We start from the raw sequence: 27,865 nt of genomic DNA on the forward strand, positions 1-27,865 counted from the left end.
GAGGGCATTGGTGTCGCTAAGTGGGTGCTGTACTTAGGAGTCCACAGAGTACGTGGATATGTACTTTTTAAAGAAAATATGTGTCAACCGGATCTTTCCCAGGTGCTAATGAGCCAACTGTTCCTACGCAGCACACTCAGATTTTGCTGAAGGTATTATGGATATTCCACATCTCATCGTGATGGTAAGGAGGAAGCCAGGGAAGCTTCAGATGCTGGTATGTTTTGTGGAAGCTTCTCCCTAGAGTAGCTTGAGTCTATCCTAGTTTAGCTTGAGTATACTCTCGAATCTTGTCATGATTATTAAATGCACTCAGGGGTTTTACTGAGCATGTGATGCCTTATGGAATAATGTCAAACAGCAGACTGGGCTATAAACTGCTTCATAAGCTCAACTGAAAAATTATAATATTCCTTCACCTTTAAAAAAATGCACAAATGATTTCCCAACATGGAAAACGAAGCTAGTTGTAGATCTTTCACATTGAGGGTTACGATGAATTGCATTAAAATACAACTAAGACAAACAGCTTCAGAAACCTTAGATGTATTCTGGGAGCCTGGTTTATAAAAGTGTTGTTTTCCAGTCAGAATACAGAACGCTGATACATAATGTGAATATGTGCTCCGTAAGCCCCTAAGATCTTTCTAACAGCTCACTAAATTTATAATGCTCTCACAGAAATATCAGCGGAGAAAAACAATGAGCTCACAAGGTTTTACAGAGGCGTAGCGGAAGAGGGTCTCTAACTGGACCCTTCACCCTTCTCATTGACAGCCTCTGCAGGTGTGCGGAGGGGAACCCCACAGATGTGAGACCCAGCTGGACCTCCACCACCAAGTCCCAGAGTTAATTCTGCTGGGTAAAGTCTGTGGCTCCGGGCCCAATGGAAACTTTTGTAGTCACACTTACGTTTGCAGTGCATTATTTTTGGCATTAATAAGGCTCTCATCTTGTATCTTGTCAAGTATTAACAAGGCACATTTTTCATGACCCTAATAAAGAAAAGGAATAATATGAGACAGAGACACAGAGAAGTTCCCAGGTAATTATCTCACTATATTTGAAGTTGAAAATAAATCTGTTGTGTCTAAAAACATTCTTTAAGGCTATTTTCTGTGTGGTCTTTTTCCCTAAAAAGCAACGGGCCCCAGACACTCGAAGTGCCTAAATGCTACTGATTAAGACTTGGTTAACGTAAGTCTGTCCTAAAATATTCATACTCACTATAAATATTTCCAAGATCACTTTCAGAATTAATGGTCCAGAGCTAAAGCAGATGGTAGTTGGGCTAGGGTAGTTTGAGAAAAGTCAGGCGCGCCCTTCAGTCCTCTAGCATTACTTCCTAAAACCATCCCCTCGCCTTCAGGTCCCGTTTCAGCGACCTGTGCACCCCCAGAACCCCCAGCATGCCCTCGCCAGGCTCCCTTAGCGCTGCTGACTGCCTCGCAAGTGAGGAGGCCCTGCCTCTGGACGGTTCATTCCACTCCTGCCCTGTGGAGAAGGTAACCCTGCATCCTGTGACAGTGAACGGCTGATAATTCGAAAACGTAATTGTTGAGGGAGCACTGCTTCACAGCTTAGAGCCTGTGCCCTTCCAGGAGCTGTGACTTCCTGAGCCTTTGCTAATCAAGAGCAAAGGAGCCGCGGCACTGCTCGCTCCAGCCTACGCAGGCAGGATCTATGTTTTAGCAAAGGCCCTGCAGGGTTCATCTGAACAATGAAGATGAAGAGCGTTGCATTTGTGTTCTCTAAAATACCATGTCTTAAAGTGAACCTCATGAAACCGAGGGTTGTGTGTGTGTGTGTGTGTGTGTGTGTGTGTGTGTGTGGTTTCCATGGCTTTCCAGAGCATAAAGGAGGAGAACACCACCCATGAAGAACAGCATGGCTGAGACTCAGGAACTGCTGGGTAGGGGAGACACTTGATACTTTAACGATGATGAAAAACCCAGCATCACTGGCATGCACTGGCATGGTCCTGTAATGACTCTGATGAAACCACACACGTCTCCTACACATGTGCATGTACAGTGTCTTTCATGGAGCAGGGACATGTCTCTTTAGTCTCTTTACCACCACCACCATCACCAAGGCCAACCAGGTTCTTCGCATGAGACTAAAAAGCAGAGAGAAAGGGGAAGGGAGGGCCCACATGCAGAAATGCTGACCACTTCAGAGCACTGACCACAACAGACCATTTCGGGCTGTGTCAGCACGAGGCCTGTCTTCTATGGCATGAAAGCAGAACAGGCAAAGCTGCTTAATTCCAGAACCCACACCACTGAGGTCCTAGCCTGGGAATTTACCGCACCACAGCTCCACCACCAGGAGACAGAGACGGGCCGCATCTACACAGAAGGCCTGCGCCAAGAATGCGAGCGGCAGTGCCAGAGGTGCGCGGGGCAGGGTCACCTCACGGACCTGCCCCTTCCTTCTCCTCCCATCCTGGGAGAGTGGACGCCTCCTGGAAGACCCATACTACATGCTTCCAGGACAGAGGGGACGTTGTCACGATGCTAAGTAACGGAGCTTCGGATTTATCTACGTACTTTACTACTAGCCAGATGTAAGGGTGTATTCAAGTTCTTATCCCTCACGGTCAGGTCGGCCTGGGCGCCATTCACCAAAATATCTAAGGAAAAGAAGAGAGAGGCTTGGACTAATTGCTAACCACACGCATTCTGAAGGAGTTATAAAAACAACCACGTTTCAATCAGGACAGCTCACAGAACAGTATTTCGTGATTTTAAAGAAAAAAGGAGCAACTTATTCCATCCAGACCCAAGGCTGGTAGGCACGGAAGTGTCCTGGTGGGTGCACCATTTCCAGCTAAAATGGTCCCATCACCATGCTTGGTTTCTAAATGTCCACACAGTTCACTGCAAGTGGCTTGGCAAGGCCCACCCTGCCCCAGGTTCCCGGACCAGGAAGTGACCAAGGAAACAGGCGGCTGAACTAAGGCCAGCATGCCCTTGTCCACGTGGAGGGACCCAGGGCACCAGCGCCTCCACGTTGCCTGGCTTTGCTTTCAGGCCAGCACGTACCCACGGCTCCCGCCTGCCCATTCTCTGCGGCCACCATCAGCGCCGTCCTCCCCGTGTTGTCCACGGCGTCCACCTGAGCGTTGTGTCGCAAAAGCAGCTGCAGACAATCCACGTGGTCCCCGAACGCCGCTGCGTGGAGGGGGGTCCTGGAGATTTCAAGCCAGCGGGGGTCAGTTTCCTTTCAGCCTGTTCCCCCTTAACCGCCTGAGAGGCGTGTGTGGTGTGCCTAGGGTTTAGAAGCTCTCTGTTTGCAGTAACAATGGCCAACGCCCCTTAAACAGCCGTTCGGGGTAGTCACTGAAGGGCTCCCAGCTGCTCTGGAGTGGGGTGGGGCTTGTGGTGGTCCCAAAATGAAATCAGCACCGCGGCTTTCAGTGACCTTTCTCTCGTCTTTGAGGTGCAGACTTCCAAAACCAAGCCTTAAATCTGTAGGTGATTAAATAAAGCTTTAAAAAAGCCCCAGAACCTAATGTGGATGGGTGACTTTTTTGAGAAGGTGATTTGGCATTATTTATCAAAATTAAAAACTACTGGCCTTTTAATCAAGTAATTCCCCTCCTAGGATGCTATCTCCCAGATACACTTCATAGAGGCAGAGGTAAGAATGCTCACTGGGCCACTCTTTTGAAATAGCAAAGGAGGCAACCTAATATTTCTTCAATGGAAGGCAGACCGGGTAAAACAGAGCATGACCATCCCTGAAACAACGCGTGCTTTGGAGAGCACGCGGCAGTGCTCACGGTGGCAGCATGTTCATTGGGAAGAATGTGGTAAATATCCATGCTCTGTCATGGAAACACTGCCAAGATACACTAACAGGAGAATGCAGCTATAAATGGCCCATGTGCAAAAAAAGAATATATATGCATGTATTTCTAGATGTTTGCAGATACACAGGGAAGTGTTTAGGAGGAAATACCATTTGGAAAGAGCAGAGTACAGTGGCTGTCTCTGTGGATTCTCAGCAAAAAGGCAATTTAAAAAATTGCATGCTCCTTATGACATTTAACTTGAAAAGGTCATGCTCACGCCGTCTATTACTTCTGCAGTGGAAGGGACAGAGGCTTGGCCGCCCCGGCTGCACAGCACAGACCAGGACCCGCAGCATGGCCGCGTCCCCGGAGCCTCACCTGCCTTTGTCGTCCCTGCAGCTGACGATGCTGGAGTCTATGGCGCCCAGCAGCAGCGACGCGCAACTCTCATGATCGTTTATTCTGAAGTGGAAACGGATTTTCAGTGAAACTCTCACGCTGTGCCCTCCATTCGCCTTCCTGAGCTTGTATGCTCCTGCCTACCTCGTCTCCCTTTCCCTTTTCTGGTGAAAAAGATACCGTATATTTAACAGCCTCATGAGCTTCTAGCAAATTGGGTGCTAACATCTGTGGGGTGTGTGTGCACTGCACCCTTCCAGGACCACTGCGTGCAGGTAGGAGCTCACTGCATATGAGTACAGTGCACCACGCAGTGTACTGGGGCCGGAATTGGGAAGGCATGGATTCTTCACGTTTTTATTCATCCATTTTGTGCTTCTGCTATCTTTCCAATCAAGTAGCCGGGCCCTGTGAAGCTCACAGAATGTACGGACAAATTGCCCTTGGGTCTCAGCCCGGGCTGGCAGGAGTGTGACGGAACTTGCTGTCCCCTCTGAACCCTGGCTTCCTGCAGAGGCCACAGCAACAGTTAGGCTGACTGAAAGCAGCTTGCCCGCGCAGGGATGCGGCGTGCAACGCACAGAACATCTTTCTAACCTGCACAGCCCGCTAATGCAGGCCTGGCTTAGTTTCAGAATCCAGCTGACACTGGGGCTGCCCTCACAGGCCCCTGGACACCCCAAGCCTCCTGGCAGCTTCTCCTGGAACCGGACAACAGTGGCACGCAACAGAGAGCTCCTGGGAAATGCGTAACATGAGAGACCACACTTTCCTAGCAGAACTGCTTGTCTTTAGCAGTAAAACGGAATATTTTAGTCTTAGCTGTAACCTGAAAGCTCTCTCCTTCCCTAAAAGGCCATTTTCTTACTCGAGGTTGAAGGAGCGGTGTGGGCCGTCTACTCACATTGCACAGTGAAGAGGCGTGAAGGGGTTTCCCACAAACGTTCGGAAACATTTTTGCTCCAAAAGTACCTCTATACAGTTTTCGTTACCTGCAAAGAACCAACAGAACTTAGGGGTTTTGCCAGAAAGAAACTTTGGTCCACACGGTCTGGTTTTGTTTTTTTTTCACGCAGTGTTGAATTCCAGCTTATGGATCTACCTGAACTGGCTGAATACTCCTTCTCTGTGGGTAAGATTAACAAAATGCCAAAATGTTATTAACTAGGCCCACAGGTGTTCGAAGACATAATGAACAGACCGAACGGTGAAGGCCATATGGTGCGGCGGAGAGAGAAGACCCCTCACTGGCAAGAGGCGTGGGCTCCACGCTGCCTTCATCTCGGGATAGAGAGATGAGTGCAGATGGCCCTAGGAAACACAGCTGTCACCCGTCAAGAGCTTTACTACCCTACAAACCCTCTGGAGGGAGATGGATCCTACTGCAGGTAATGCAACCATAAAGGCTTGACTCTAAAATATTATGTGTTTTAAACAATACTTGGCACATAGTAGGTGCCCAATAAACACTTTTAATACGTAGATGAATTAATGCAAGAAATTATTTTTAATAAAAGGATATTTGGCTTTTGCACCCACTGAATTTGAACTAGGTAATTCAAAGGTCCCAGCTTTGCCAACCTGTGACATGACCTGAGGCAGCCTTCTTGGGACCTCCGAGCTTGTTTCCCATCTGTAATAAGCTGGACATGGCAGCTGCCCTGCCCACATAACAGGACGGCATGAGCTTTACCCTGTCAGGACCTGATATACCTGTGAAGCTCTGTAGTTGCACAAGCAGGAGGTGCTGCTGTTTGGCTTTGGAATATGGATTGGGGTCCTGGTCTCCCTTCCTGGACAAACTCAGAGCTAATTTAATGAAAGTTCCCTTATCACCTGCTGCAGAATTATGGAAATTGGAGAATTTAAAATATTAAAATACAAAGCTTCTTTGGAGAGACAAGTTGCTAGTTTTTCAGAGAACTGAGAATCTTGGAAGGAATGGCGTAGCAGCAGCCTTTAGCAGGCAGGTGACGGGGTCTCCACACCCCGCACACCCCTGAGTATAATCCCTAAAGAACCTGGCTCAGGGCAGCGTCTACACGCCCCATTCGGTAGGTGGGGACCATGTGAGCCCACACCCAGGTTCATGCAGGCGGCACTGGGATCACTGCACTGCGGCTGACATTTCAAATGTGAGTGAAGGGACTCAGAGAAGGACAGGAGGAGCTCTGGGGACCGGGAGACTTCCGCCCCTGTCCCAGGAGGAGGTGGCCCGAGGCAGGTCTCACAGTGTCCTTCCTCCCTGCAGGTTCTCCACGGCCAGTGAGTTCATGGCTTCATGTGACAGGGGCGAGGGAGCCCCGGCTCACTTTAGGATGAAAAAAAAAATCACACTGCTCAGGTGGTGGGGAGGAAGCAAGATCAAGCTGAATAAGCAGACAACTTGATTCCTCTTATTAAGGCAGAATCAGTGAAAAAGAGGAATCAGTGACATTCCAGGCCTTAAATCAAAATGCTTCCTAGAATATCCACAGCCTCTAAATTCAATTTTTAATAGAATTTAAAAAGGAAGAATGAATCACAGAAGCAGAGTGAGACATGTACATGGGGAGACACATGCATAATCCGAGGGGAAGGAGACCTTAAGCAAGATTGGGAGCTGGGGGCCGTAAAGACAGCTCTGACCGACTACACTACATCTAAATTCAAAATGTCGCCACAAACAGAGGCGTCTGCAATGCACAGGACCCGGGCACCCTCCCCACGTGTGAGAGAAGACACACAACTCTGTAGGGAAAACAGCCATGAGGAAGAAAGGTAATTTCTGGAGGAAACCAAATAGCCCAAATCTGTGCTCCTAGACAGGAAAACAGAGGTTATAACGATGAGATACTGTTCTGGTCCTTCAAATTGATAAAAATAAAAAAGGTGGGGTCATTCTGGGCTTGCAAAATTGAGGGAAAGAATTCTCGTCTACGCATGCTTGGTGGGGGAATGATGATAACCTTTTTGCAAAGCAATGTGATATAACTTATTAAAATTAAAAACATACACGAAGGATTCTGGCTGAAGAAAATGTTCTGCTGGGTCACAGGCCCACGCCACATGCAGGGCTGGAAGTTCTGATGTGGAGTTAAGCATTACTGATTGACCACAGGGCAGCAGGAGCTCTCCGGGTGCAGGTATCAGGTGAGGAGGCGGCAGGAAGCCCAGCAACAGACCAGCCAACCCGGCAGCCCCAGGCTGCCGCCTCAGGCAGCGTGGAAGTGGGGGGGGGCAGCTGCTCCCCAGAACTCACCGTTGTAGCAGGCCCAGTGCAGGGGTGTGTAGCCCTGGCTGTCCCGCAGGCAGCAGTCCTCCTCGGCCAGGGCCAGCTGCAGCAGCTCGCTCAGCCATGTGGCGTAGCCCCGGGCGGCGGCATAGTGCAGGGGCGTCCTCCCGCGGAAGTCCCTGCAGAGCACCGACACCTCCTGCTCCAGCAGCATCTGCACACACTCCTCGTGGCCCGTCATGATCTGGGCATGGCGAGAAACACAGGGAGGACTCAGAGGAGACCGACCCGGGGCAGAGCCTGGCCCCCGGGACAGCAGGTGCCCGTGTTGGAGCTGCAGACAGGACCACCGCAGGGAGCCCCACAGTGGGAAGTCCGGGGACACCAGCATTCTGGGAACATCAATGACTCTGCAGACAGCCATGATGGTGCCCTGACACTGCAGGATGTGTGAGTTTTAGGATCAGGAGGGCAGGAGAAATTTCTGTTCGCTGCCGCCCCCAGACACAGGTCACCTTCAATTCCTAGCTTCTAAAGAGCAGAAACAGGGTTCTGCAGGACCCCGTGAAGACACGAGACATCGGCTGCATGAGGCCCCAAAGCTGGGCACGTGCTGGGAGTCATGCCGAGTGGCCCTCACAGTGTGTTTTTGACACAGACCTGGATGGTACAGCCTGGGACATCCAGGCGCTGTGTCCAGCAGGTCACTGTTTCAAGGACAACAGACTCCATGACACAGTGCCAAGGATATGTGTGTGCTTCAAGAGCTCATCAGAAAAGGCAGAGCAAAAATGCCAGGTGACAGAAGAGCCTGCATTCCACTGCAACATAACGGATGCGTGTTGGCCCTGGGCTGTGGCAGGGCTCACAGGATGCACCCAGGAACTTCAGTGATGACCAGGACCTCGAAAGGCTTCTCTTGTTCTCGCCGGTCAGAGTGTTTGTTCCATCCCCAGAGGGCAATGTCATGATTTCTGCTTTTGTCTGTTTAGTTTCTCTGGCATGTTTTAAAAACAGATTGACAGACAAATACAAAGAATTGTCCACAGAATATGTACTTTGGCATCATTCACAACAAAGAACAATTAGAAAGGGCACAGTTACCGCTCTGCGAGGCTGCGGCAGCAGGGTCACAAGTGTGCGCTTTGCCCGGGACCTTAGTGAGATGTAGTCTCAAACTGAAACTACAAAGAACTGGGAGGCAGCTCAGGGCAGACTCTGGGTTCACTCTCCAGGACTGAAAAGGCAGGACAGAAGAGAATCGGGGAGGGGAGGAGAGGGGGAGAAGAGAAGGGCGGGCGTGGGGGAGGAAGGAGGGAACAGTGGCTCAAACCAGGTCACCACTGAGGTGAAGGATGGGACCGGGGATCAGAGGAGCATTCGAAATGACGGTGCAGGGGCTGGGCTACAGCTCAGTGGCAGAAGCGCCTGCCTGGCACAGTGAGGTCGTGAGTTTGATCCCCGGCAAAAAAAAAAAAGAAAGGCAGAATACTGAATACTGTGGAAAAAACACCCTTGATGTATTATGAGTAAACAAAAAAACCAACAAAACACAAAAACAGATTCCAAATAGAACCAGTACGGAAAGAGACTGGAGATAGACACATACCAGTTACCTCCAGGGGGTATGACCCCTGCTGACTGCAACTTTCCTCTTCTGGGCTTTTAAAAATAATGGCTTTGCAGTTGGGGATTTAGCTCAGTGCCATGCCTTGCAAGCGCCTGCCTTGCAAGCACATGGTCAAGAGTTTGATACGGGGGTGGGGGTGGGGGGTGAGTTGCTTTGCAGTTTCTCCAAGATGCCCATCGAGCACCCGCATCCTGCAGTCATAAAGCAGAGCCAGCCCACGGACAGGAGGTGGCTGGCTGAGCGCTTCTTCCCACACCCAGGGTGGCCTTGGGGGGCAGCTCTGCCCTCCGCAAGGGACACCAGTCTGCTGTCCTTCCTGATTCACTGAGGCTGACCAGCTGGATGGTGAAACCACCTTGTTGTTACTGTTGTTATTATTATTGTTGCTAAAAATTCCCAAGGGAAGCAAGGAAGCAGCACGCACCCCTCGGTGTAGAGCCGTGCAGCCCATGATGTCCACGGCATCCGCATTGGCCTCCTTCTCCAGGAGCAGCGAGACCGCATCCACGTGTCCATACGCGACCGCGAGCATCAGCGGGGTTCTGGGGAGAGAGACACAGGCTTCTGGGGAGCTGGAAACTCACTCCTCCTCCTCTTCCACTGCCCTGATTTGCTGTCCGCCCTGGGGCAGGAGCCACCTGCCTGTTCTCAGGTCCAGTGGGACGGGCCCCGGGGGTGGCTGAGGGGGCCCCTCATCCAAGCAGCCCCGCTGACCTGTCCTTGCAGGAACCCCCAGCCTTGACTCCGGTCGTGAGGGCAGGGAGTGTGCACGCTGGACTTGGCCAGAACTGGATCTGAGTGAGAAGCCCGTGCCCTGAGGACAGTGTCACCGCTGGGGGGGGGGAACCCTAGGGGGTGTGGGCGGGCAGGAGGGGCTTTGCACACCTATGCATCTGGGCCGGCCTGATGAGAAGAACGTGGGTAGAGAACTGGCCAAAAGATGGGAAATGGGTTGAAAAAACATGCCCGGGGAAGGCTAAAATCAGGGCTGTTAATTACTGCTGGAGCCTCACTGTCTCGCTGCCTTATTAATTTAAAAAGGCAATAGCAGCTTCGGCAGGGACAATGCTGTGAAGACGGAGAACACAAGGGAATGCGAGAAGAGCCAGGAGCCCTGCCACAGCCAGGAAACAGTGATTTTTTGTTTGGTCCTGCCAGGCAGGCGCTGTGCGGCTGAGCTACGTCCCAGGCCCAAAGGGGATTCTTTCCATCCAGACACACACGGCCACCCCGCAGCGCTTCCTGCACCCACCCTCTAGCTCCACACTGTCCTCAGGTGCGCGCCTGGGCCCTGGCCCCCATCTCACCCCCAGAACTCAGCGGTCACCGAGACATCGGCCCGAGGGCGGCACGAGGACACTTACTGTCCTTTGGCATCTTTCACGTCCACCATTTCCGGGTTGTCTGCGATTTCTAGCAACAGCCGCAAACACAGGGTGTGTCCATTGATAACTGAAAAAGAAAATAGCGGGCACTTTCTTTAGCAGACCGGCGCCGCATGGCCTGTCCTAAAGGACTTCCAGTCAGTGACCTGCTGCTGCTGCTGGCGGCGGACCTGAGTCTGTGGGTCACTGTGCACCGGCCTCCCCCTCTCTTGGTTCCTCCCAGGGTGCTTTGGCCGGCACCCTCTTTCTGCTCCCCTGGGAGGGACTTTTCTGGAAGACAACGTCCTTCTCTATCATTGCAGGGGGCTGTGCGTGCCCCCACCTGCCAGCTCCTCTAAGAGTCACTCAACTCTGTGATCACACGTGCCTCCTTCCTCCAGCCCCTTTCAGAGAGGAGGCAGAGGGTCCAGGGACAGCCTGGGAGGAGACGGGAGAGGGGGTGAAGGAGTCAGAGGCAGGCAGGGAGCAGACCCTGCCTCTGCCTCCTGTCCTGACCTGTCCAGTGCCATCCTTGCTGGGGTAGACACTGCAGCCTTGGTTCTCACTGGCCAGTCAGTGGTGGTTTAAGTAAAACACAGGGCCACAAAGGCACTCACAATACACACGCACCCAGGAGAGGCAGGGGTGCCCCGTGGGGTCCTGGGGTCCTGCAGACCACACTATCCTTACCTTGCAGGACCTCAAGGCTGCCGCAGGCAAAGCTCTCCCACCCTCCTCCCCTCCTGTCCACTCCCTGAGCTGACTCAGGTGCCCCCCGCCAGCCCCTCCTGATCAGCGACCCAGAAAGTAGATAGGAAACGGGGCCCAACTGCAGTGGCCCTGCGGCCCCAGTGGGCATTCAGGATGATGCTTCTTGTGAGGGTTCACAGACGTCCCGGTGTTGACCCCCTGGACCAAAGAAGGCTCCTTCCTCCAGTGGGCCCTGCCAAACTTCCCCACAGGCCGTGCTGTCCACTGGAGAGTGAGGGAGAGCAAAGGCGCCCACAAGTCCAGGTGTGACTGGCTCTCATCTCTGATCAGAGCCGCAGCTGATGCCCTGGTCACAGGCATGTTGAAGTCTAGGGACAGACAGGGCCACGCCAGGCTGTCACAGAGCTCATCACTGCTTGCCGGTCCCCAGAGGATGCTCGTGTCACATCCACCGGGTATTTGGGGACGGCACACATAAAGGTGAGCTCACGTTCACCAAAACCACTCAGATGAAAGACAGAAGCAGTGGCCACAGCACGCAGCCCCTGCTGCCAGCTCATTCCTGACAGCCATCCGCAGACGCAGCCCTCTCGGGAGGAAGTTCTGCAGACGGGAGTCGAAGGTGATCTGCTGCTTTGGTTTTGTAGGTAAGCTGCTCTTTTTGTTTTAAAATTACACTGAGTCTGGTACCATCACTGAAATGCTGAAATGTGCAAGGAGTTGAACGTAAGCGCACAAGGAAATAATTGTGAACGGAGGACAGCAAAATGGTCCAGGCGGTGGGGTCACGGGGGTGGAGAACAGTGTGTTCGGATGCATTCCTCTTTCTGTATCAAGCTGATATTCTTTAAAAGTCTGCAATTACAATCATTCCAAAGCGATTCGCTTTTGACTGAACATAAGAAAGAAATCACGTACGTTCGTGTCCCTCACCTAGCACACAGGGCAGCACATTGATTGCTGCCATCACGTAGCTTTCTGACCTCACCTAACAGCAGCCTAGAAAATTTAGGCTCCCCTTAGAGTAACAGCGTGGCTGAGTTTAGACTCTCATTGGCTTTGCTCCCAGCTGTCTTCCAGCAAGAAGACGTGACGTCTCTAGCTGTGGGCTGCCCGGCCAGCTTCCTGTCAAACTCGGCCTCTCGCTGGCTGAGTGACAGCTGTTCCACGACAGTCCTGAGTGCTTCTGTGCCCACACCTAACCTCCACCCCCTCCTCACAGTCCCTGAGGCTCGAGACAAAGAAATCAGACTCTTGACTGTGCTCAAAACGATGCCGGGAAGCAAATCCTCAGACCACAGGCCGCAGCAGGCATCTTGTGAGGTCCAATGACAGCTATGAATGACAGCCGTCTTTCCGTCTTTCCGTAATGAGCAGCTGGAGGGGGAGCCGCAGGGAGCGAGTCCTCTTGGCCACGAGGAGGCGCCCTGGGACCACGCCTCTACCACTGTGGCAGTGCCTGTTCTTCATGGTTTACCTGCTGGCAACAACAGGAGGGCCGGGCACAGCCAGCAATCACATGGTCACCACACAGAGTGACTTCTGCAGGGACAGCAACAGATCTTAAGATGGGAGAACATGATCTGAACTTTATAGTAATACCCAGAATGCCTAGGGAGCAAGAGGGTTCAGTGTGATGGGAAATGACAATTTATAATTTAGCCAACACGGACCGCGTGGCTGAAGGTTTCTCCCGTGACAATCAGGTCTAGGTAATCAGCAAACGCCAGGTTTTAAAAAATCTTTGTGTTCTATCTCTTCCATGGCTTTTAAGTAAAGGGATACAGATGGAGACACTGCTACAAGACCTGTGATTCCTAGAAAAATTTCCAAGTCACAGGACCACAGTCTTTTGTAAAGTGTGTTCACTCCTTTGCTTCTCAGGGCAACCGTGCTGCACTGGGGTTACGCTGCGGTCGGCGGTCGGCAGGCGGAAGGCAGAGTCGCTGCTGGACAGTTACCTGTCTGCATAAATGCCCTCTTCAAAGGCGACAGCGCGGGAGTTCCTGAGCCCAAAGTGTTCATGCCAGAAACCCTCGGAGGTTACCTTCACACCTGTTTATACACATATGAGCGTCTCTATGTAGTTTTTCACGTGCATGGGAAAAAAAATCTCAGAAAAGAGAAATTACTTAACTTTTTATAGATCCAAGTATTTTTTAAAGCCCTCCATGTTTGCATCTGATGCACCAGGAATCAGAGCCAACTAAGAGCCTGACTCAGGCTGGCGGGATGGTGATCCGCCAGGGTCCCTTGCATGAACCAGACCTGCTATGCTACACTTAGCAGCTACAGGATCTGGCCTGCGGAACCAGTGCTGGATCTATGCGCGCCCTTTGTTTGGAAAGTTTCGCTGGAGTCTTCAGCCAGAGGTCCAGAACTCTCTTTTGAGTGGAGAAAAGGGCTGAGGGTGTTTGGCCAGAGGACACCAGCCTCCACCCAAGGGAGGAAGGCAGGTCAGAGGAATCTGGAAGCAGGTTGTAACTGCAGTGTGAAGAAAATGGGTATTTACAAAACTGGGGTGCCAAGAGATGCTGCCGAGGACGGGCCTACCTGAGGCGTGCAGAGGGGTTCTCTTGGTCACGTTGTCCTTCACGAAGATGGAGGCGCCCTGGTTGACAAGTGCTTCCACGCACTCTGTGTGTCCCTTGAAGGCGGCCAGGTCCAGTGCAGTGCGGCCCTTCTCGTCCCTGATATCCAGGTCCATCAGCGTCTGCAGGAGGACTTCCAAGGCTTGGTGGTGCCCATTGTAGGCCTGCAGAGGAGAAAGCAGTGAACCAGGGCACACGTGTGTGTCTGCACCTCTCAGGCCACAGAGGATATAGCTCCAAAGGGCACAGTGGAAAGATGCCTGCAAGCTGGGCGTGGTGGTGCACACCTGTGATCCCAGCACTCGGGAGGCTGAGGCAGAATTCCTATGAGTTTGAGGCCAGTGGGGGCTACACAGAAAAATCTTGCCTCAACAACAACAACAAAAATAGATACCTGCAGTCACTGCTCACAACAGGCTAATCAGAGAGTTAGAATGAAAACCACCATTTCCAAACCTCACAACTGCACTGGGAATTTCTTCATGTTCTTCAAGTTTTGTCAGGTAATTTGCTACAATGCACTAGGTTCATTCATGTTTCTTTTTCTTTCTTTCTGAGACAGGGTCTCACACTGCAGTGTGGGATGGCCTTGAACTCACTGCAGTCCTCCTGCCTCAGCCTCCCAAGTGCTGGGATTACAGGTGTGCGCCACCCCCAGCAATTCATGTAGTTTTATATTTTTGTTCATCCACTGAACCATTTAACATAGACAAATAGCTACACAAATGATCACATCCCTCGGTCCCTGTCTGTTTAGCACTAACTGCACATCCAACTCCACAGAGGGTTTTCCAGGAGGCTTTTCTGCTAGTGAATCTGGGGAGAATGGTTACTGAAGACATTACCGACTCTGGGTGCAGCAGAGGTGAGTGCCTCCCCTTGCAGCCCAGCACACAACTGGCTTCTAACCATGGGACCTCAAGTGAGCCTCTTAACTGCGCTTAGAGTCTGTGTCCTTGCGGATAAAGTGAGAGCCACAGAGCTGCCTCCGGGCCTCTGGGAGGAGGAGAGGTGCTGCACAGGCTGTGCGGTGTCCTGCATGTACCGGACGCTTTTCCTCCCCCCTCCATCCCTTGCTGATTTGAATGAAACCATGGGCTCAGTGCTGTAACACACACTATGCACCTGCAGGTTAGCACGAGGTCCTGTCTTACTAAAGAAGAAGACAGAAGGCCTAAAAGACAATTTTTATTCAGTCTCTAACCTGCCCTAACACACCATCACATATGCCCAGCACACACAGGTGTGCGTGCATACATACACACGCATACAGAAAAGCATATTGCAAATAAAAGCAGGAGATAAGGTTACTGGAGAAAAATGGGTTACAAAGAGGGTAAAGAAACAGACAGGAAAAGCCTGTCCCCAGGGCTCCAGCCAAGTCCTCTGCGTATTTTTCACTGCAGCTGTGATTCAAGGTTCAATGTATCTGAGAAAAGACTGCACAAAGGATTAATTTCCTTAATATAAAAAGAGCTCTTAGGAACCATCCTGAAACTAGGAAAAGGGTAAAAAAGCCAATGGATACACAGAAAAACTACGTAAATTTTTGAAGTGCTATGTTTCAATCCCAGACTGGCAATAATTAAAAAGTTGGGTCACATCAAATCTTAGTGACAACTGTGAACAAAGCAATCTGACGCTGTCGGTGGGCGTGTAGACTGGTGTGCCATCATGGAGGGGGCTATCGATCAAAAATGCTCAGAAAAGCCCAGCTGCCAGCAGCAGATACAGCACGAGCTCATTTATGCGAAAAGCAAATATGCGTGGATATCACACACACACATTTTATTCTTATACTTGTTTATATTCATAGAAAAGTTCTAGAAGGACACAGAAGAACTTACTAGTGATGCTTTGCCTCGAACTAGGAGACAGACATGGACCTTTTTCATCTTATGCTTTAAAAAATAATTCAAGTAATTTTCCCTTAGTATGTGCTAACAACAACAAGAAAGACTTAATAGAATCATTAGGAACTAGAGTGCTAATACGTTTCTAAAAATTTCTCATGGCTTTTGCTAATGATCAGGGCTCTGCTGCGTATTAAGCATCTGCATTACACATAACCATGTACTACATCAGCCCACATGCTAACAACTTCCCGTTTCTCCCTGCCGTCCAGATCCACATCTCCAGTGGCCCTTGGTTCTTCAGTAAGCGTCCAGCCTGCCTCACATGCCAACTTCTGACTTTGCTGCCCCGACCTGCTCTGACTGCAGCCTTCTCGGTGAAGACGACTTTGCTGTGGTTGCTCAGGCCTCATACCTTGGAGTTGTCTTTGTCTTTCCTCTCTTGAGTCTGAGGCTGTAGCTCTGAAAAAGGGTTCTGGGGCAAGAGTGCAAGTGGGCACTAAAAACTTTCCCCCCTGGGCATGATGGTGCTTGCCTGTTATCCCAGCACTTGGAGGCTGAGGCAGGAGGATCACTGCAAGTTCAAGACCAGCCTGGGCTACAAAGTGAGCTTAGGCCAGCCTGAACTGCATAGTGAGGCCTTGTCTCAAAAAGACAAAAAAATCCCAAAAAATAACAACAAAAAAACTTTCCTCCCAGCATTGCTGTGCCCTGACACTGGATGTCCCCACCCGAATTCATATGGAGGTGTTGTGTGGGCAGTAGTGGAGTCTCCATGCCACTGCTAAGGCCTTGAGGTCACTACTCTTCCTTAAGAGTCTGTCTAGAATCAACCACTTCTCACTGCAAAGCAGCCCCTCCCATCCTTGCTCCCTGGCGGTCATCGCTGGGCCAACGACCCAGTGAAATCTTTCAGAACGTGTACTGGGTCACCCACTCCTTGCGGAAGCTGAGCAGGGCATCTTCCCTTGGCGAGTCTGCCCAGAACTTCCAGACCATTCCGGCCTTCAGGCAGGGTGTGGCTTCCCGAGTCCACCCTTGCAGCTCGTCCTCCTCTGTCTGTCCTCTGCCCCAGCCAGCGAGCTTTCCCGGGACTTCTCCTCTCCAGAGCAGCCCCTGTGGACGGCCTCACTCCCTCTGGAGGGCCACCTAGATGATCTTCCTTGAAAGGGCAGCCAGTTATCTCCACTTTGGCTTCACCTGACCCTATTTCCAGGTATTGATGTGTACAGAGCTGGTGGGAATCTTCTTGATCCCCTCTATTGGCTTTAAGCAATGCAAATGGACCTAGCTGAGGTGCTGATGTGTAGTCTCTGAAGCCAGGAGACAGGTGAGTGATGCCCTCCCCACAGCTCCCAAGAAGCCCGAGTCACCTGGGATTGAGCCTCAAGATAAGAGGCTATGACATCTCAGGGCATAAAAGATATCCACAGAGGTGAAGCATCAACCCTAAACATCAGATACCACCTCAAAGTGCCTTATGCAAGTTAGCCCTTCTGCATATCTTTTGTCTGCATATTGCAGAGGTGACTTCAGGCCTCCCACCTAGCCCAGCTCAAGGCACTGACGGCCCTCCTGCCACCATCCCTGAGCCACTCACCTCTTCATGAATTAATAAAACCTGGGTTTGGCCCTGGATTGGGACCTTTGTTGCGGTTAGCCGTCACCCTAATTGGATTTAGGACTCCCTGGGCTCCCCCACCATCTTGGATATATAACTGTCTCTCTACTTACACCATGGGCTGAACTGGAAGTGGTAGACTGGGATTAACTCGATGGAATTCCAATGACTTTCCCTTGGGATTACAAATGTGCACTTCCCAGACTGCACTGAGCACCAGGCAGGGCTCTCTGTAACCCCCCCCGTGCCACTGCCCCTCCTCGGCCTGCTTTCTCCTGTCCTCACGGCACCTGATTCTATTGCTACATCCCCGAGGATTTGTCTTTGGCCTGGAAGGGGTCCTGCATGGCTGCTGTACCCTAAGAGCCTGCCTGGCACCCTGGAGACATGCGACAACTACTTGGTGAATAAATGAATGAACACAAAGACAACTATCACTTATCCTATTAACAATAGAAATACATTTCTCAGACAGCAACTTTGTTTTTCTAAACTGGAGTCTTGCTGTGTTGCTCTGCTGGCCTTGAACCTGCAACCCTGAGCCCATAATCTATCACCTAAAACTTACAAGGACACAGCTCTGCCAGGGTTACCTGGCCTCATGTGGGGAGCTGGGCTTCAGAGGGGGGCAGCCTGAATGGTGGGCTTTTTAGAGCAAATATGAAAGGCACAGTACGGCCATCGGGTACACGGTTCCTTAACTTTTTGCCATGGGCAATTTCAAACATCTACAAAGAAGAGAAGACAGCTCCATGAGTTCCCGTGTACCCCATCCCAGTTGCAGCCACAGCTGATTTACAGCCAATCTGGAATCTAATCTCACGGGAACAGAAGCATCGACACAGAGGTGTAAATCATCTCCCGTACCGCACTCGCAGCTCGGATCCCATTTGGAAACTAACATTTCTGCCCATTTTTAATTTTTACGCTAGTCAGCGACTTAGTTGATTTAGAAATCACAAGTCCACACAGCAGGGAATGAGCTCCTGTGGACAGAGAGCCTTAGATGCTGTTTGCAAACTCGAAGCGCTCTGATGACAAGGCGAGCAGACAGTTTAATTTCTGCTAATGTGACATAGTAGGAAAGTGGAACGGCAGCTCAGGACACAGGCGCGATGGTTGACATACTTAGATTTAATAAAGGGGAGAGAGCCAGGGGAAGGAGAAGCGTGCAGGAAAGAGCCGGAAGGACGGGGTCAGCACTGGCCGGAAGGACGGTCCTCTCCCGGGTCGCTGGTTAGGGGCTGACTTCGGGACATCCCTGGGGCAGATCCCCGGGCTTCGCCCACCGCAGTCCTCACACAAACGAGAAATCCACCAGGTTTAATTTCCAGGGAGTGCAGCCTGCTAACCGGGGCGGCTTTGGAACCCTAACCCTTGCTTCCTCTACACCAGGCCCTGGATGCGCTCTGACGGCCAGGAAGGAAAGCCAGGGCCTCCCCTTACTCGGGCTCCCAGCTCTTGGTTCTCATCACAGTCGAAGACGTCCCCAGGAGTCCCCATCGCACTCGTGCACTGTTCTAACAAACACCTCTCTAAAAACGTCTCAGTCAGTAACTTAAATGTCCCACTGTGATTCCTCTGCCCCTTTTCAGATAGGACGAGGGCAATGAGGGGACACCGTGAGGATCCCGTGCATTCTCAGTGGTCCGTGTGCAGATCCTGACAGCTGGAGGCTTTCATTTGCATGACCTTGTTTTTTAAATTAATTTTTCATGTGGAGGAAATGCTGACGAAACTCACTGGGCTGATGACTCTGGAGACCAGAATCACTGAGCCAGGAAATAACTCTCTCCAGGCAGGTCGGGCCTCTGGCAGGGCTTGGTTTGGGGTGCCTGGCTCCATGTCTCTGCTGAAATGCTCCTGCCTGAGCCCCAGGTTTCACTGTACTAACTGCCATGGAGGCCCCCGGAAGGGTGACGGGCACACTCGCAGCCATCTTAAAACAACTCTTTTAAAGGTGTTAGCATTGAGGGGGGAAAACTCAAATAATTTTAGACCGAACCCACTGTCACTCCCAAGCTCTTGCCTGGCTGCTTGCTTCTGAGTTTGCATTCTTACGACTTAGCACAAACATGAGGGGGTCGGTTCAAAAGGCTCAAGCCCTATCACGTCATTTGTCACCATCCTGATGGCTTTCTGCTTTGCTCAGAGTAAAATGCAAAGTTCCCAAAGAATACAGGACCCTGGAGGTCCAGTGCTGCTGTCCTCCACCCCTAAAACCCCTCTTGCAGTGTGTCACAGTTCCCCTCCATCCTGCCCTGGCCCAGAGGCCTCTCTGCTGTCCTGTGGACATGCCAAGCAGGCCCAGAGCCCAGCACTCATGTCATCTGCCATGAGGCACAGAGCAGAACATGTGAGCAGAGCTGTTGCGTTTTCTTCCCCACGCTGTCGCCCACTCCCAGGAGAGCACCTGCATGAGTGGACACAGAATGAAAGGTGCTGTGTGTGTAACACCAGCACGAGGCTGGCTGGCTGCACCCCTGTGGCCTGAGTGCTGTTCTAGGTGCTTCGTGTGCATGGACGCAGGCCGTCCCCTCCTGCTGTGGATGGGGAAACCGACACTAGGTGCTTGGTCCGGGTCCCACAACTCACAGGTGAAAGAAACCGGAAAGGGGATTTGGAGGTCCTCGCTAATTCACTCCTCCCGTCTGCAGGTGAGGGAGCCATGTCCAGGTGAGCTGTTAGTGACAGGGGTGGCAGTGGGGGCCCCCCTGTACTGTCCCTTGGGATCTGCCAGCTGCAGAGTCACAAAGCCAAATCTCCCCCAGGCTGTCACCACCCCATCTTTATATGACAAGAGACCCACACAACCCTACAAGGCGCTGGCACACTGTAAGCACTCAACAGATAGGGGGAGAAAATGAGTGAAAGGTGACAGAAATTTTGGAAGCCAAGAAACTTGGCTCCAACCCACCCTACTGTGGAAGGGCAGAGAACTCCGCCCAAGGCAACGTTTACCCAGGCTTCCTGGGGGGGGGGGGTTGGGGACATTCACCTCTGGGGGACGTCCCCAGGCACAGAGGTGGCTGGGCAGGATTCTGAGGAGCAAACTTGACAGCGATTGGCACCAACGGGCAACGGTGGAAAGCCTTCCATGTGCAAGCAGGTCTCCCCAGGGGGGTGTGTTCACTGCACTTGGAGTGTGTGTGTGCACATGTGTGTAGCAGCTGTGCTGGAGGGGTCGCTGGTGTGTGGGGAGTGTGCAAGGAGCCCGATGGTAAGGGAGGCCGGCTGGCAGGACGGGACCCGGGCACCCTGGTCCCTGTGTGAGGCCTGTCTCCTCTGCCCTCTCAGGGACACTCACCAGTGCCCATGCATTCGGCCCCTCTCCTGCCAAACCCTGCCTCCCAGTCCTTCACCGGACCACTCTGACACAGCTGTGTGGTGTGAAATGTAAGCGGGAAGTGTGGGCCAGCCCCTCTGTCTTCCGGGTCCTGCCCAGGTCCTACCCAGCGAGGGTGCAGCCTGGCACCACCTCAGTGCTCGCAGCTAAGCAGCACGCAGGCCGGGTGAGGATGTGGCTGGTGTGGCTCTGGGTGCAGCAGCTACTGGCCACCATCATCAGCAGAGCACACTTGGGGCAGTCCACCTGGGATCTGAGCATCACCACGGAGCTGCCACACCTCCCCTTCATCACAGGGATGTGGAGAGGAAGCCACTCTGGTGGTCAGACAGCTGCTCCTACTGTGCACCCTGATGCCATCCAGGCAAGTGTGGGGGCCCACGACCTCCTCCAGGACCCGGATGTCAATGCTGCTGCCATGCCTCACCTGCGTACTTTCCTCCAGCAGGTCTGTGCTTAAAAATTCCCACACTTGTGTGTTTAAAAATGTCACAGTTGATTATGCGCAGGTTTGACATTTGTGTATCATCTATAACCAAACCTCTTAAAATGACATGTTTTCTGTGAATTTTAAAGATGTTAGAACTTAAACCCACGAGGTACCCATGGCAGAGGCTTTCTGTGCACTTCCCTTCATCTGCCCTCATTATCCAGGGCAGGGAAGCGGGCAGGCAGGCGCTGCACGGCAGGTCAGCAGCCGGGAGGCCGGCTTGGGAGCGGAGGCGTCCGGGCCCAGGCCGTGCTCTTGGCAAGCGCCGCTCTCCTGAGCACCAAGGCTCGTGGTCACTGGCTCCAGGAACAGATTTCACTCTAACGCAGCGACACAGCCGCCCCTCGCTTACCGCTAAGTGCAGTGGGCTCTTGGAAGCACCAGAATCGGACTCTTCACACCCGGTGTTGGTTCTCTCCAAAAGCTGGTGGGCAAAAGAGAGCAGCAGTTAAAAAACAAAGAAAAGAAAGCAACAGTTGCTAAGTCCAACGCTGGAAAAGGAACTGTCTGCTCTGGATACTAATGCTGGCATTAAACAAGAACGCAGGCTGCAAAAACTTAAGAAATGAGGCGGCTTATCAGCAATGTAAGAAATAAAGTATAGCTTTTATCTAAAACAAATATACTGCAAATATTTAAACTTTTAGATCAACTTGCTATTCAACAGATGACTTTCATTCTTGAAACGATGCCCGGATTTATCAATCCAAGGAAAGAACAGTGAAAAATGGTAACTTCCCTGGCACACACACTTCTGGAGTCAGTGTGGGAAGGGGAAGCGAGGCTGCTCTCAGGACGCTCACACCTTAGGAAAGGGGACACAGCGAGGAAAACACGCGACAAGGAGGATATCACACTGATTTGGTTTGGTGAAACAAAATAGGGTGACGTAATATGCAGTGTCGAGGGGATTGCTTTAGGGCATGTGGCTGGGAGGTCCCCCCTGGAGGAGATGTTTACAGTGAAGCCTCCCTAAACTGAAAGCCCCTGTGGCGGCACAGGCCTGGAATCCAGCGCTCGGGAGGCTGAGGCAGGAGAAATGCTGAGTCTGAGATCCGCCTGGGCTACATTGTGAGTTCACGACCAACCTAAACTAAGCAATGAGTCCCTGCCTCAAAACAAACAAACCAACAAGTGCTGAATGAGAAAAAGAAAACTAAGACTGATGAACGCGTCAGAGGGAGAGCACAGTGGAGGAGGATTCAATTAAATATGGCCCAGTGAGCTCAAGGCTCGGAAAGTCAGCATCACCAGGGTGTGGTATTAGCAAGGGCACCAGGAGAGGTCACTCTCAGGGATCCCCATCAGGAGGACAAGCTGTGAAAGCCTCTCCTGGCCATTTATGACCCTGGGAACGAGTTCCTAGTAAAGAGGCAGACGAATGAGGGAGGAGGCAGGTATGGAGACATTAACCCCCTCACAGATGCTTCCAGACACTGAGCGATGCTCTGCAGAGCCCATAATAAGCCAGATGTTTAAAACCCACTTTCCCATACAGGGCTACAACAGAAAGAAGTCATGAAGTTCACAGGGAGGTCCCAGGTGCTGGAGAAGCCATGAGGCCGAGAGGGAGGGCTGGGAAGGCCCCAGGGAGGTGCGCTTCCCACCGGAAGTGGGGTGACCAGCAAGGCCCCACTGAGCCTGGACAGCAGGGTTCAGAGGGAGATGAAAGCCAGTGGACGGATGCTGGGCGGGGGCGGCGGCTGCCGAGACCACAGGGGCAGGGGGCCTGAGACCAGGAGGAGGCCGGGAGAGGCGAGCAAGGGCGCACAGGGTTGGCTGGGCAGGTGGCAGGGCGGGGCCGGTGGCAGACAGGGCCTCGTGGGCAGTCATCGCCAGCAGTCTGAGTTTTCCTGAGCAAGCGGGAAACCCACTGGGCTGTCTGGAGCGGATGACGGATGACCCAACCCCAAGAGTCCAGGGTGGCAGCACAGAGGCCACCCGGGGGCTGGAGTAACGGCCCAGCAAGGAGGCACAGAGGCTCGGAGGGGCAGGAAGCAGTGGGGCAGGGAGAAAGTGCTGGGCTGTGCGTGATTCTGCAGGCAGAATCGGAGAGATCTGCTGCGGACAGGAAGGTCAGAGAAAGGGAGGCGGAGGACGACTCTGGTTTCGTTTAAGAAACCAGAACGATGGAGACTCAGAAACCGAGATGAAGACCTAAGCAGAAGACCCAGGGGGAAGCGGAGCTGGCTTAGGAAGGGCAAGTTTGGGAAGTCTGGAAAGCACCTAAGCAAGCAGGCAGCTACAGGGGATTTCGGCAGGGGTTCAGGGAACTTGGGCCAGGGGCCGGATGAGAGGACAAGGGGGTGAGGTAAGAGTCCTGCGGAACGAATTCATCGCTGAGACCTCAAAACGGAAAAGTGGAGATGACCAGGGACAAAGATAAATACATTCTAGCAGTCTGTATCCCTGTCTCTCTCACGCTGGCCTGAAGTTCTCCTCCACACAGGGATGGGTCCAAAGCCTTGCTGTGTGGTGACCACAGTGACTGCCACCTGCCACTCCAGCCTCCTGATTGGTGGGCTTGGTCTGCCCCAGATGGCAAGGGCTAGACACCAAAAAAAAAAAAAAACACGTTGCCACATTCCCTTGAGCTAGGGTTCCAGATGGGGTTTAAGTCCCTTCAATTCATGGCACTAATGTGGAATTCTGAAGACAGAAACGAGGCAGGAGAATCTACAAGATTTCTGATGGGAAGCAGTGTTGTCCTGCAGCTTCCAGGGCTCAGGCATAGGGAAGCAGGAGGAGGACACGGGACATCCGTTTCCAGGTAGCATAGATCAAGGTGAAGCCCGAGTGGCTCAAAGGGGAACGGAAGCAGCCAGCAGGGGGATGTGTCTGGGCAGCGGTCATCCTGGGGCTGCTTCTGACCCCAGCTCCTTCCCTGGTCATGGAGGGCAGCAGGCTCATTTCTGGAGGACCAGCCCAGAGCCCAGCCTGAGACCTTGCAGCAATCTTGCAAACAACCATTTTAAACAATTACATCTTTTCTTGCTTAAAGTAGACAGGGTGGTTTCCACTCTCTGCAAATGAAGCCAAATGATTCAAAGAGGAATACAGAATTTTATAGAATTTTTTCTTAATGAGAGTGATGAATGGGAAATTACAGTAGTTAAAACACTAAAAAGCAAAACTCCCCCCAGATCTACCCATTTCTCCTTGAAAGTTACCAAACTTTTTAAGTGAAAAATACATTTAAAAGTCATAGTGTGGAGTGATACTCCTTATTTAAAACAAAAACCTGTATTGATACAGTGGCATATACGGGGGAAAACCCCTCTAAAAGTACACACCCTACAATATTTAACACAATAACTAAAGTAGAAATATAGATGAGTTTCATTTTCTTTTTTATATTTACTTATGGTAGAGAGTGTGTATTGCTAATGTTTCTATTTGAAAAAACGCTGTTAACTTTCCATTTTATTTACCACAGATAATTACAGAGATCCTCAGATAGTACAGAAATCCTTTCTGGTCAGTGTATTTGGGACAAAACACTACAACATTAGGATTCACTGGTAGATCAAATAACAATGTAAGAATTAACAGCTCAAAGCATAAAATTTCAAATTACAAATAACATGGTATAAATAATCATACTGGAAGTCTGAGTTATTTTATTAGTTCCTTATTAGTGTCAGAAAAGGATTTGTAACTTAAACTGTAACTTGTTAAAATAATAAAAGGAAATTTAATTTTAACTTGAAAGTAACTAATTTAAAGCCTGTCTCTCCTACATAGTTGAAAACAAAGGAGCCTTCAGGGCTTGCTGTGGGTGGTAAACATCTGTTTTTTGCTGTTTTGCAACATTGTCACCTGCAGGGCAGTGTGTATCAACACCAAATCCTGTCCTAGCACAGTGCTCTCCAGGATTTTGTGTCCAAAGGGACACAGAGTCATTTCCCTATCACAAAAACGATGCACAGGGACAAGAAGATGACATTCTGTTTATAGTCACAGAATTAGACACTTCCCACACGGTTAGCACGGAATGAAATCTCTCCACACGCACAGCTGGATCATTCTTCCACCACTGTGCCCGTGCAGCAAGTGTTTGTTGAGTGTCTTCTACACACCAGACCCTGAGCTGAGCACCAAGATTCAACTGCGTGCTGAGCAGAGGTCACTGCTGACCTGACAGCGCTCAGTCTGGCAGGGGCAGTGTACGGTAGTGGGTAACGAAGGCAGGAGCTGGGATGGAGAAATGCAAGCTCTCTGGGAGCACAAGAAGTGCTGACAGAATCGGGACAGCGATGACTCCCCCTAATGCAGCATCCTGGATGACAGGAGTCAGCGGGGCAGGGCCGGGAGGAGAAGGAAGAGCCGCCGAACGGTGTGTGCTGTGCATTTGAAAGCGTCTCAGGAGCTCCACATAGACGTGAGCAGGACTTCGTGCCCAGGGGCTGGGCACGAAGGTGGGTGTGGATTAAGTCAGGAGCAGAGCAGTCACAGACAGGCTGTCCAGCCCGGGACAGGTTTCAGTGTTCTGAATCACACTCAGATTCTTGGCTTTTATAAAAATTCTTCCCGGCTGCAGGGTGGACAGCGAACCACATGGGTGCCATGAGTGGAAACTGAAGATGTGGAAGCAGGAAAACCCGCTGGGCTCAATTCTGAGGCAGTGAGTCCGGGGGAGCTCCTGGGGCCCCAGTGCAGAAGGAATTTGGGGGGCGGGGCCCGGCTGCACTGATCTCCGCTGACTCATTCAGTAATTGGGTATGAGCACCGTGCTCAGCCCTGAGAAGATGCTTCTCAAATGGCTTCTATCTTCACAATCCCATAGATTAAATGTCATGGGCATAACTCAGTGGTCAAACGCTGGAGGACAGGGAAAGATTACAGCAGGGAGGGCGTCCCGCTGTCCAGCCCTGGTGCCAGAGTGGATAGCGGCACCTTCTTTCTGATGGGAAACACAGCAAAACAGATCAGAGAGGAAGGTTGGAAGAGCTGCTGGGATGTCCAGGAGAGATGGCCAGTGCACAGCAGGGTGCTAGGCCTGAGGCTCGCAGGAGCGATCTGGGTTCAAGTTACGGACGGACGGACGGGGTCATCGGCAGAGGCTGACCCAGAAGCTCCACTTAGAGGTCGCCCAGGGAGGATGCACGGAGAGAAGGGCAAAGGGGCAGCAAGGGAACCCCGATGCTTAAGGGTTTGGAAGGAGAAGAGAATCTGGAAAGGAGACTGAGGAGCGGGTGGACAGGCAGGAGGAAGGGCAGAGGCAAGATGAGGGTGAGGATGACAGTGTCAGTAAGTGACAGTGATGTCGCTGATGACGGCGGCCATGGCAGTCCCCACCACGATCCTAAAGGAAGTGGTGGTGATGAAGGTCACGCTGGATCCTCTCACAGATGACCGCTGAGCCAAGGACTCCACCACCGGCCTGACCTGGACGATCTCAATTGCGCCTCAAATCACCTACTACATAACTGTGACGGAGAGGCAGGCAACGGAACCCGCATCCTTCACCCTGACCAGCACTGACAGGGCATAAGCTGAAACTTTCTCCGGATATTCCACAGAAAGCAGCAGGGAGGGGCACAGGAAACAAAGAGGTTTTTTAAATGTGTGTTTCAAGTATGCCTTTTTATGTCTTTAACTTCACAAGTTCTTTCCATCTTTCAGAATTTTCTATTTCCCAAGGCATAATAAACCCTCCTGTTGTCATGAGCCCTTACTGGGGACGCTAATTAGGACCAGGCTCCTCTTAGCACCCTTCCTTCAGCGATTCTTCTTCGTTAGTTATGAAGACAGCGAGCAACTAGTGGGAGAAAAACAATCCTCGCATCATTTACGCTTTGAGTGAATTCCTAAGGTGAGATCCTCCTGAACATAGGCAGTCTGGGGATGAGACCAATCCCAGCACTGAGCAGGTATTGTATTCTGCAAAACCTCCTCCTGGGAGGTGCTTGGGGCTGCACAGATTCACAGTTTAGCGTGGGGTGCAGATACACAGAATGACCTCCTCTCCAGAGGTCACCCTCAGCTCCCCGGTTGGGAGAGAAGGACACTGGAAAGGCAAGGAACACAGGGAAGATGCAGCCTCGCAAACAGCGATGAGATGGCATGCAGAGCTTGCTGCTATAAATCACGGAATACAATTTTATATATCGAATATAAAACAAATTAACTCTCCCTTAAGCATATTTCCAATTAATATATCTTCCAGGTTGTCATCAACATTTACATAGTCTACGAATTCACACCAAACTACTCGTAAATCCAGTGTGTCATAAATCCAGTGCCTATTCCATACGCCACCCCAGACTTCTCCAGACGCAGAGCCATCTGAACTCGTTCCAAGGACTGAGCCAGTCCTCTGCCTGGGAATCTGCCAGGACGGCTGCCTTTACCTGACTGCTTGGTGTTATCCTCTGTCACCACCCAAGCCCCTGTATTGCTTTTTCCCTCCATGGATCAATTATTTGTGAAGCTTCTGAGTAGAGGGCACTAGCTCCTCCTTAGTCTCCTACCACCATGCATTTGCCAAGATTCTCTTTGAGTAAACACACACACACACACACACACACACACACACACACACACACACGCAGAAGAGTCAGGCTGAGAGCTACTTGCAGGAGAAGGTGGGTGCCCGAAGCCCTCTGGAACAGACCCGCACACCGACCTACGCCATCTTATCTGTGGAGTGCATAGGAAGGGAGAGGAAGGACTTGTTTTTGAGACAAGCAGGGCCTTGCTGTGTTGCTCAAGCTGGTCTTGAACTCCTGGCTCCGCCATGCCTGGATCTCAGTAGGTTTCTTTTATTCCAAGACTGTTAATGTATTTGAGATTACAAGTTTCTGACATTTTCCAAATCTGGTGGCATTCCCACAAGATTGGCAAG

At 51.5% G+C, this 27,865-nt stretch overlaps 1 protein-coding gene across 12 annotated transcripts in view; it reads right to left on the reverse strand.

Moving 5' to 3' along the window:
* Positions 1-27,865, reverse strand: part of Ankrd44 (ankyrin repeat domain 44) — a 233,877-nt gene that overhangs the window by 6,628 nt on the left and 199,384 nt on the right. For all 12 annotated transcript variants that reach the window (XM_063259488.1, XM_063259498.1, XM_063259494.1 and 9 more), the window contains 10 exons: positions 21,371-21,442; positions 13,671-13,872; positions 10,407-10,494; positions 9,467-9,584; positions 7,440-7,656; positions 5,103-5,190; positions 4,178-4,261; positions 3,048-3,193; positions 2,553-2,635; positions 913-995 (listed from right to left, as the gene is read on the reverse strand). In XM_063259488.1, coding sequence (XP_063115558.1) covers positions 913-995; positions 2,553-2,635; positions 3,048-3,193; positions 4,178-4,261; positions 5,103-5,190; positions 7,440-7,656; positions 9,467-9,584; positions 10,407-10,494; positions 13,671-13,872; positions 21,371-21,442 — 1,181 coding nt within the window. The remainder of the gene's footprint in view (positions 1-912; positions 996-2,552; positions 2,636-3,047; positions 3,194-4,177; positions 4,262-5,102; positions 5,191-7,439; positions 7,657-9,466; positions 9,585-10,406; positions 10,495-13,670; positions 13,873-21,370; positions 21,443-27,865) is intronic.

Source organism: Cavia porcellus, unplaced genomic scaffold (assembly GCF_034190915.1).
Source record: "Cavia porcellus strain 051 isolate PalLab524CR breed Dunkin Hartley unplaced genomic scaffold, mCavPor4.1 scaffold_12, whole genome shotgun sequence".
Classification (NCBI taxonomy): Eukaryota; Metazoa; Chordata; class Mammalia; order Rodentia; family Caviidae; genus Cavia; species Cavia porcellus.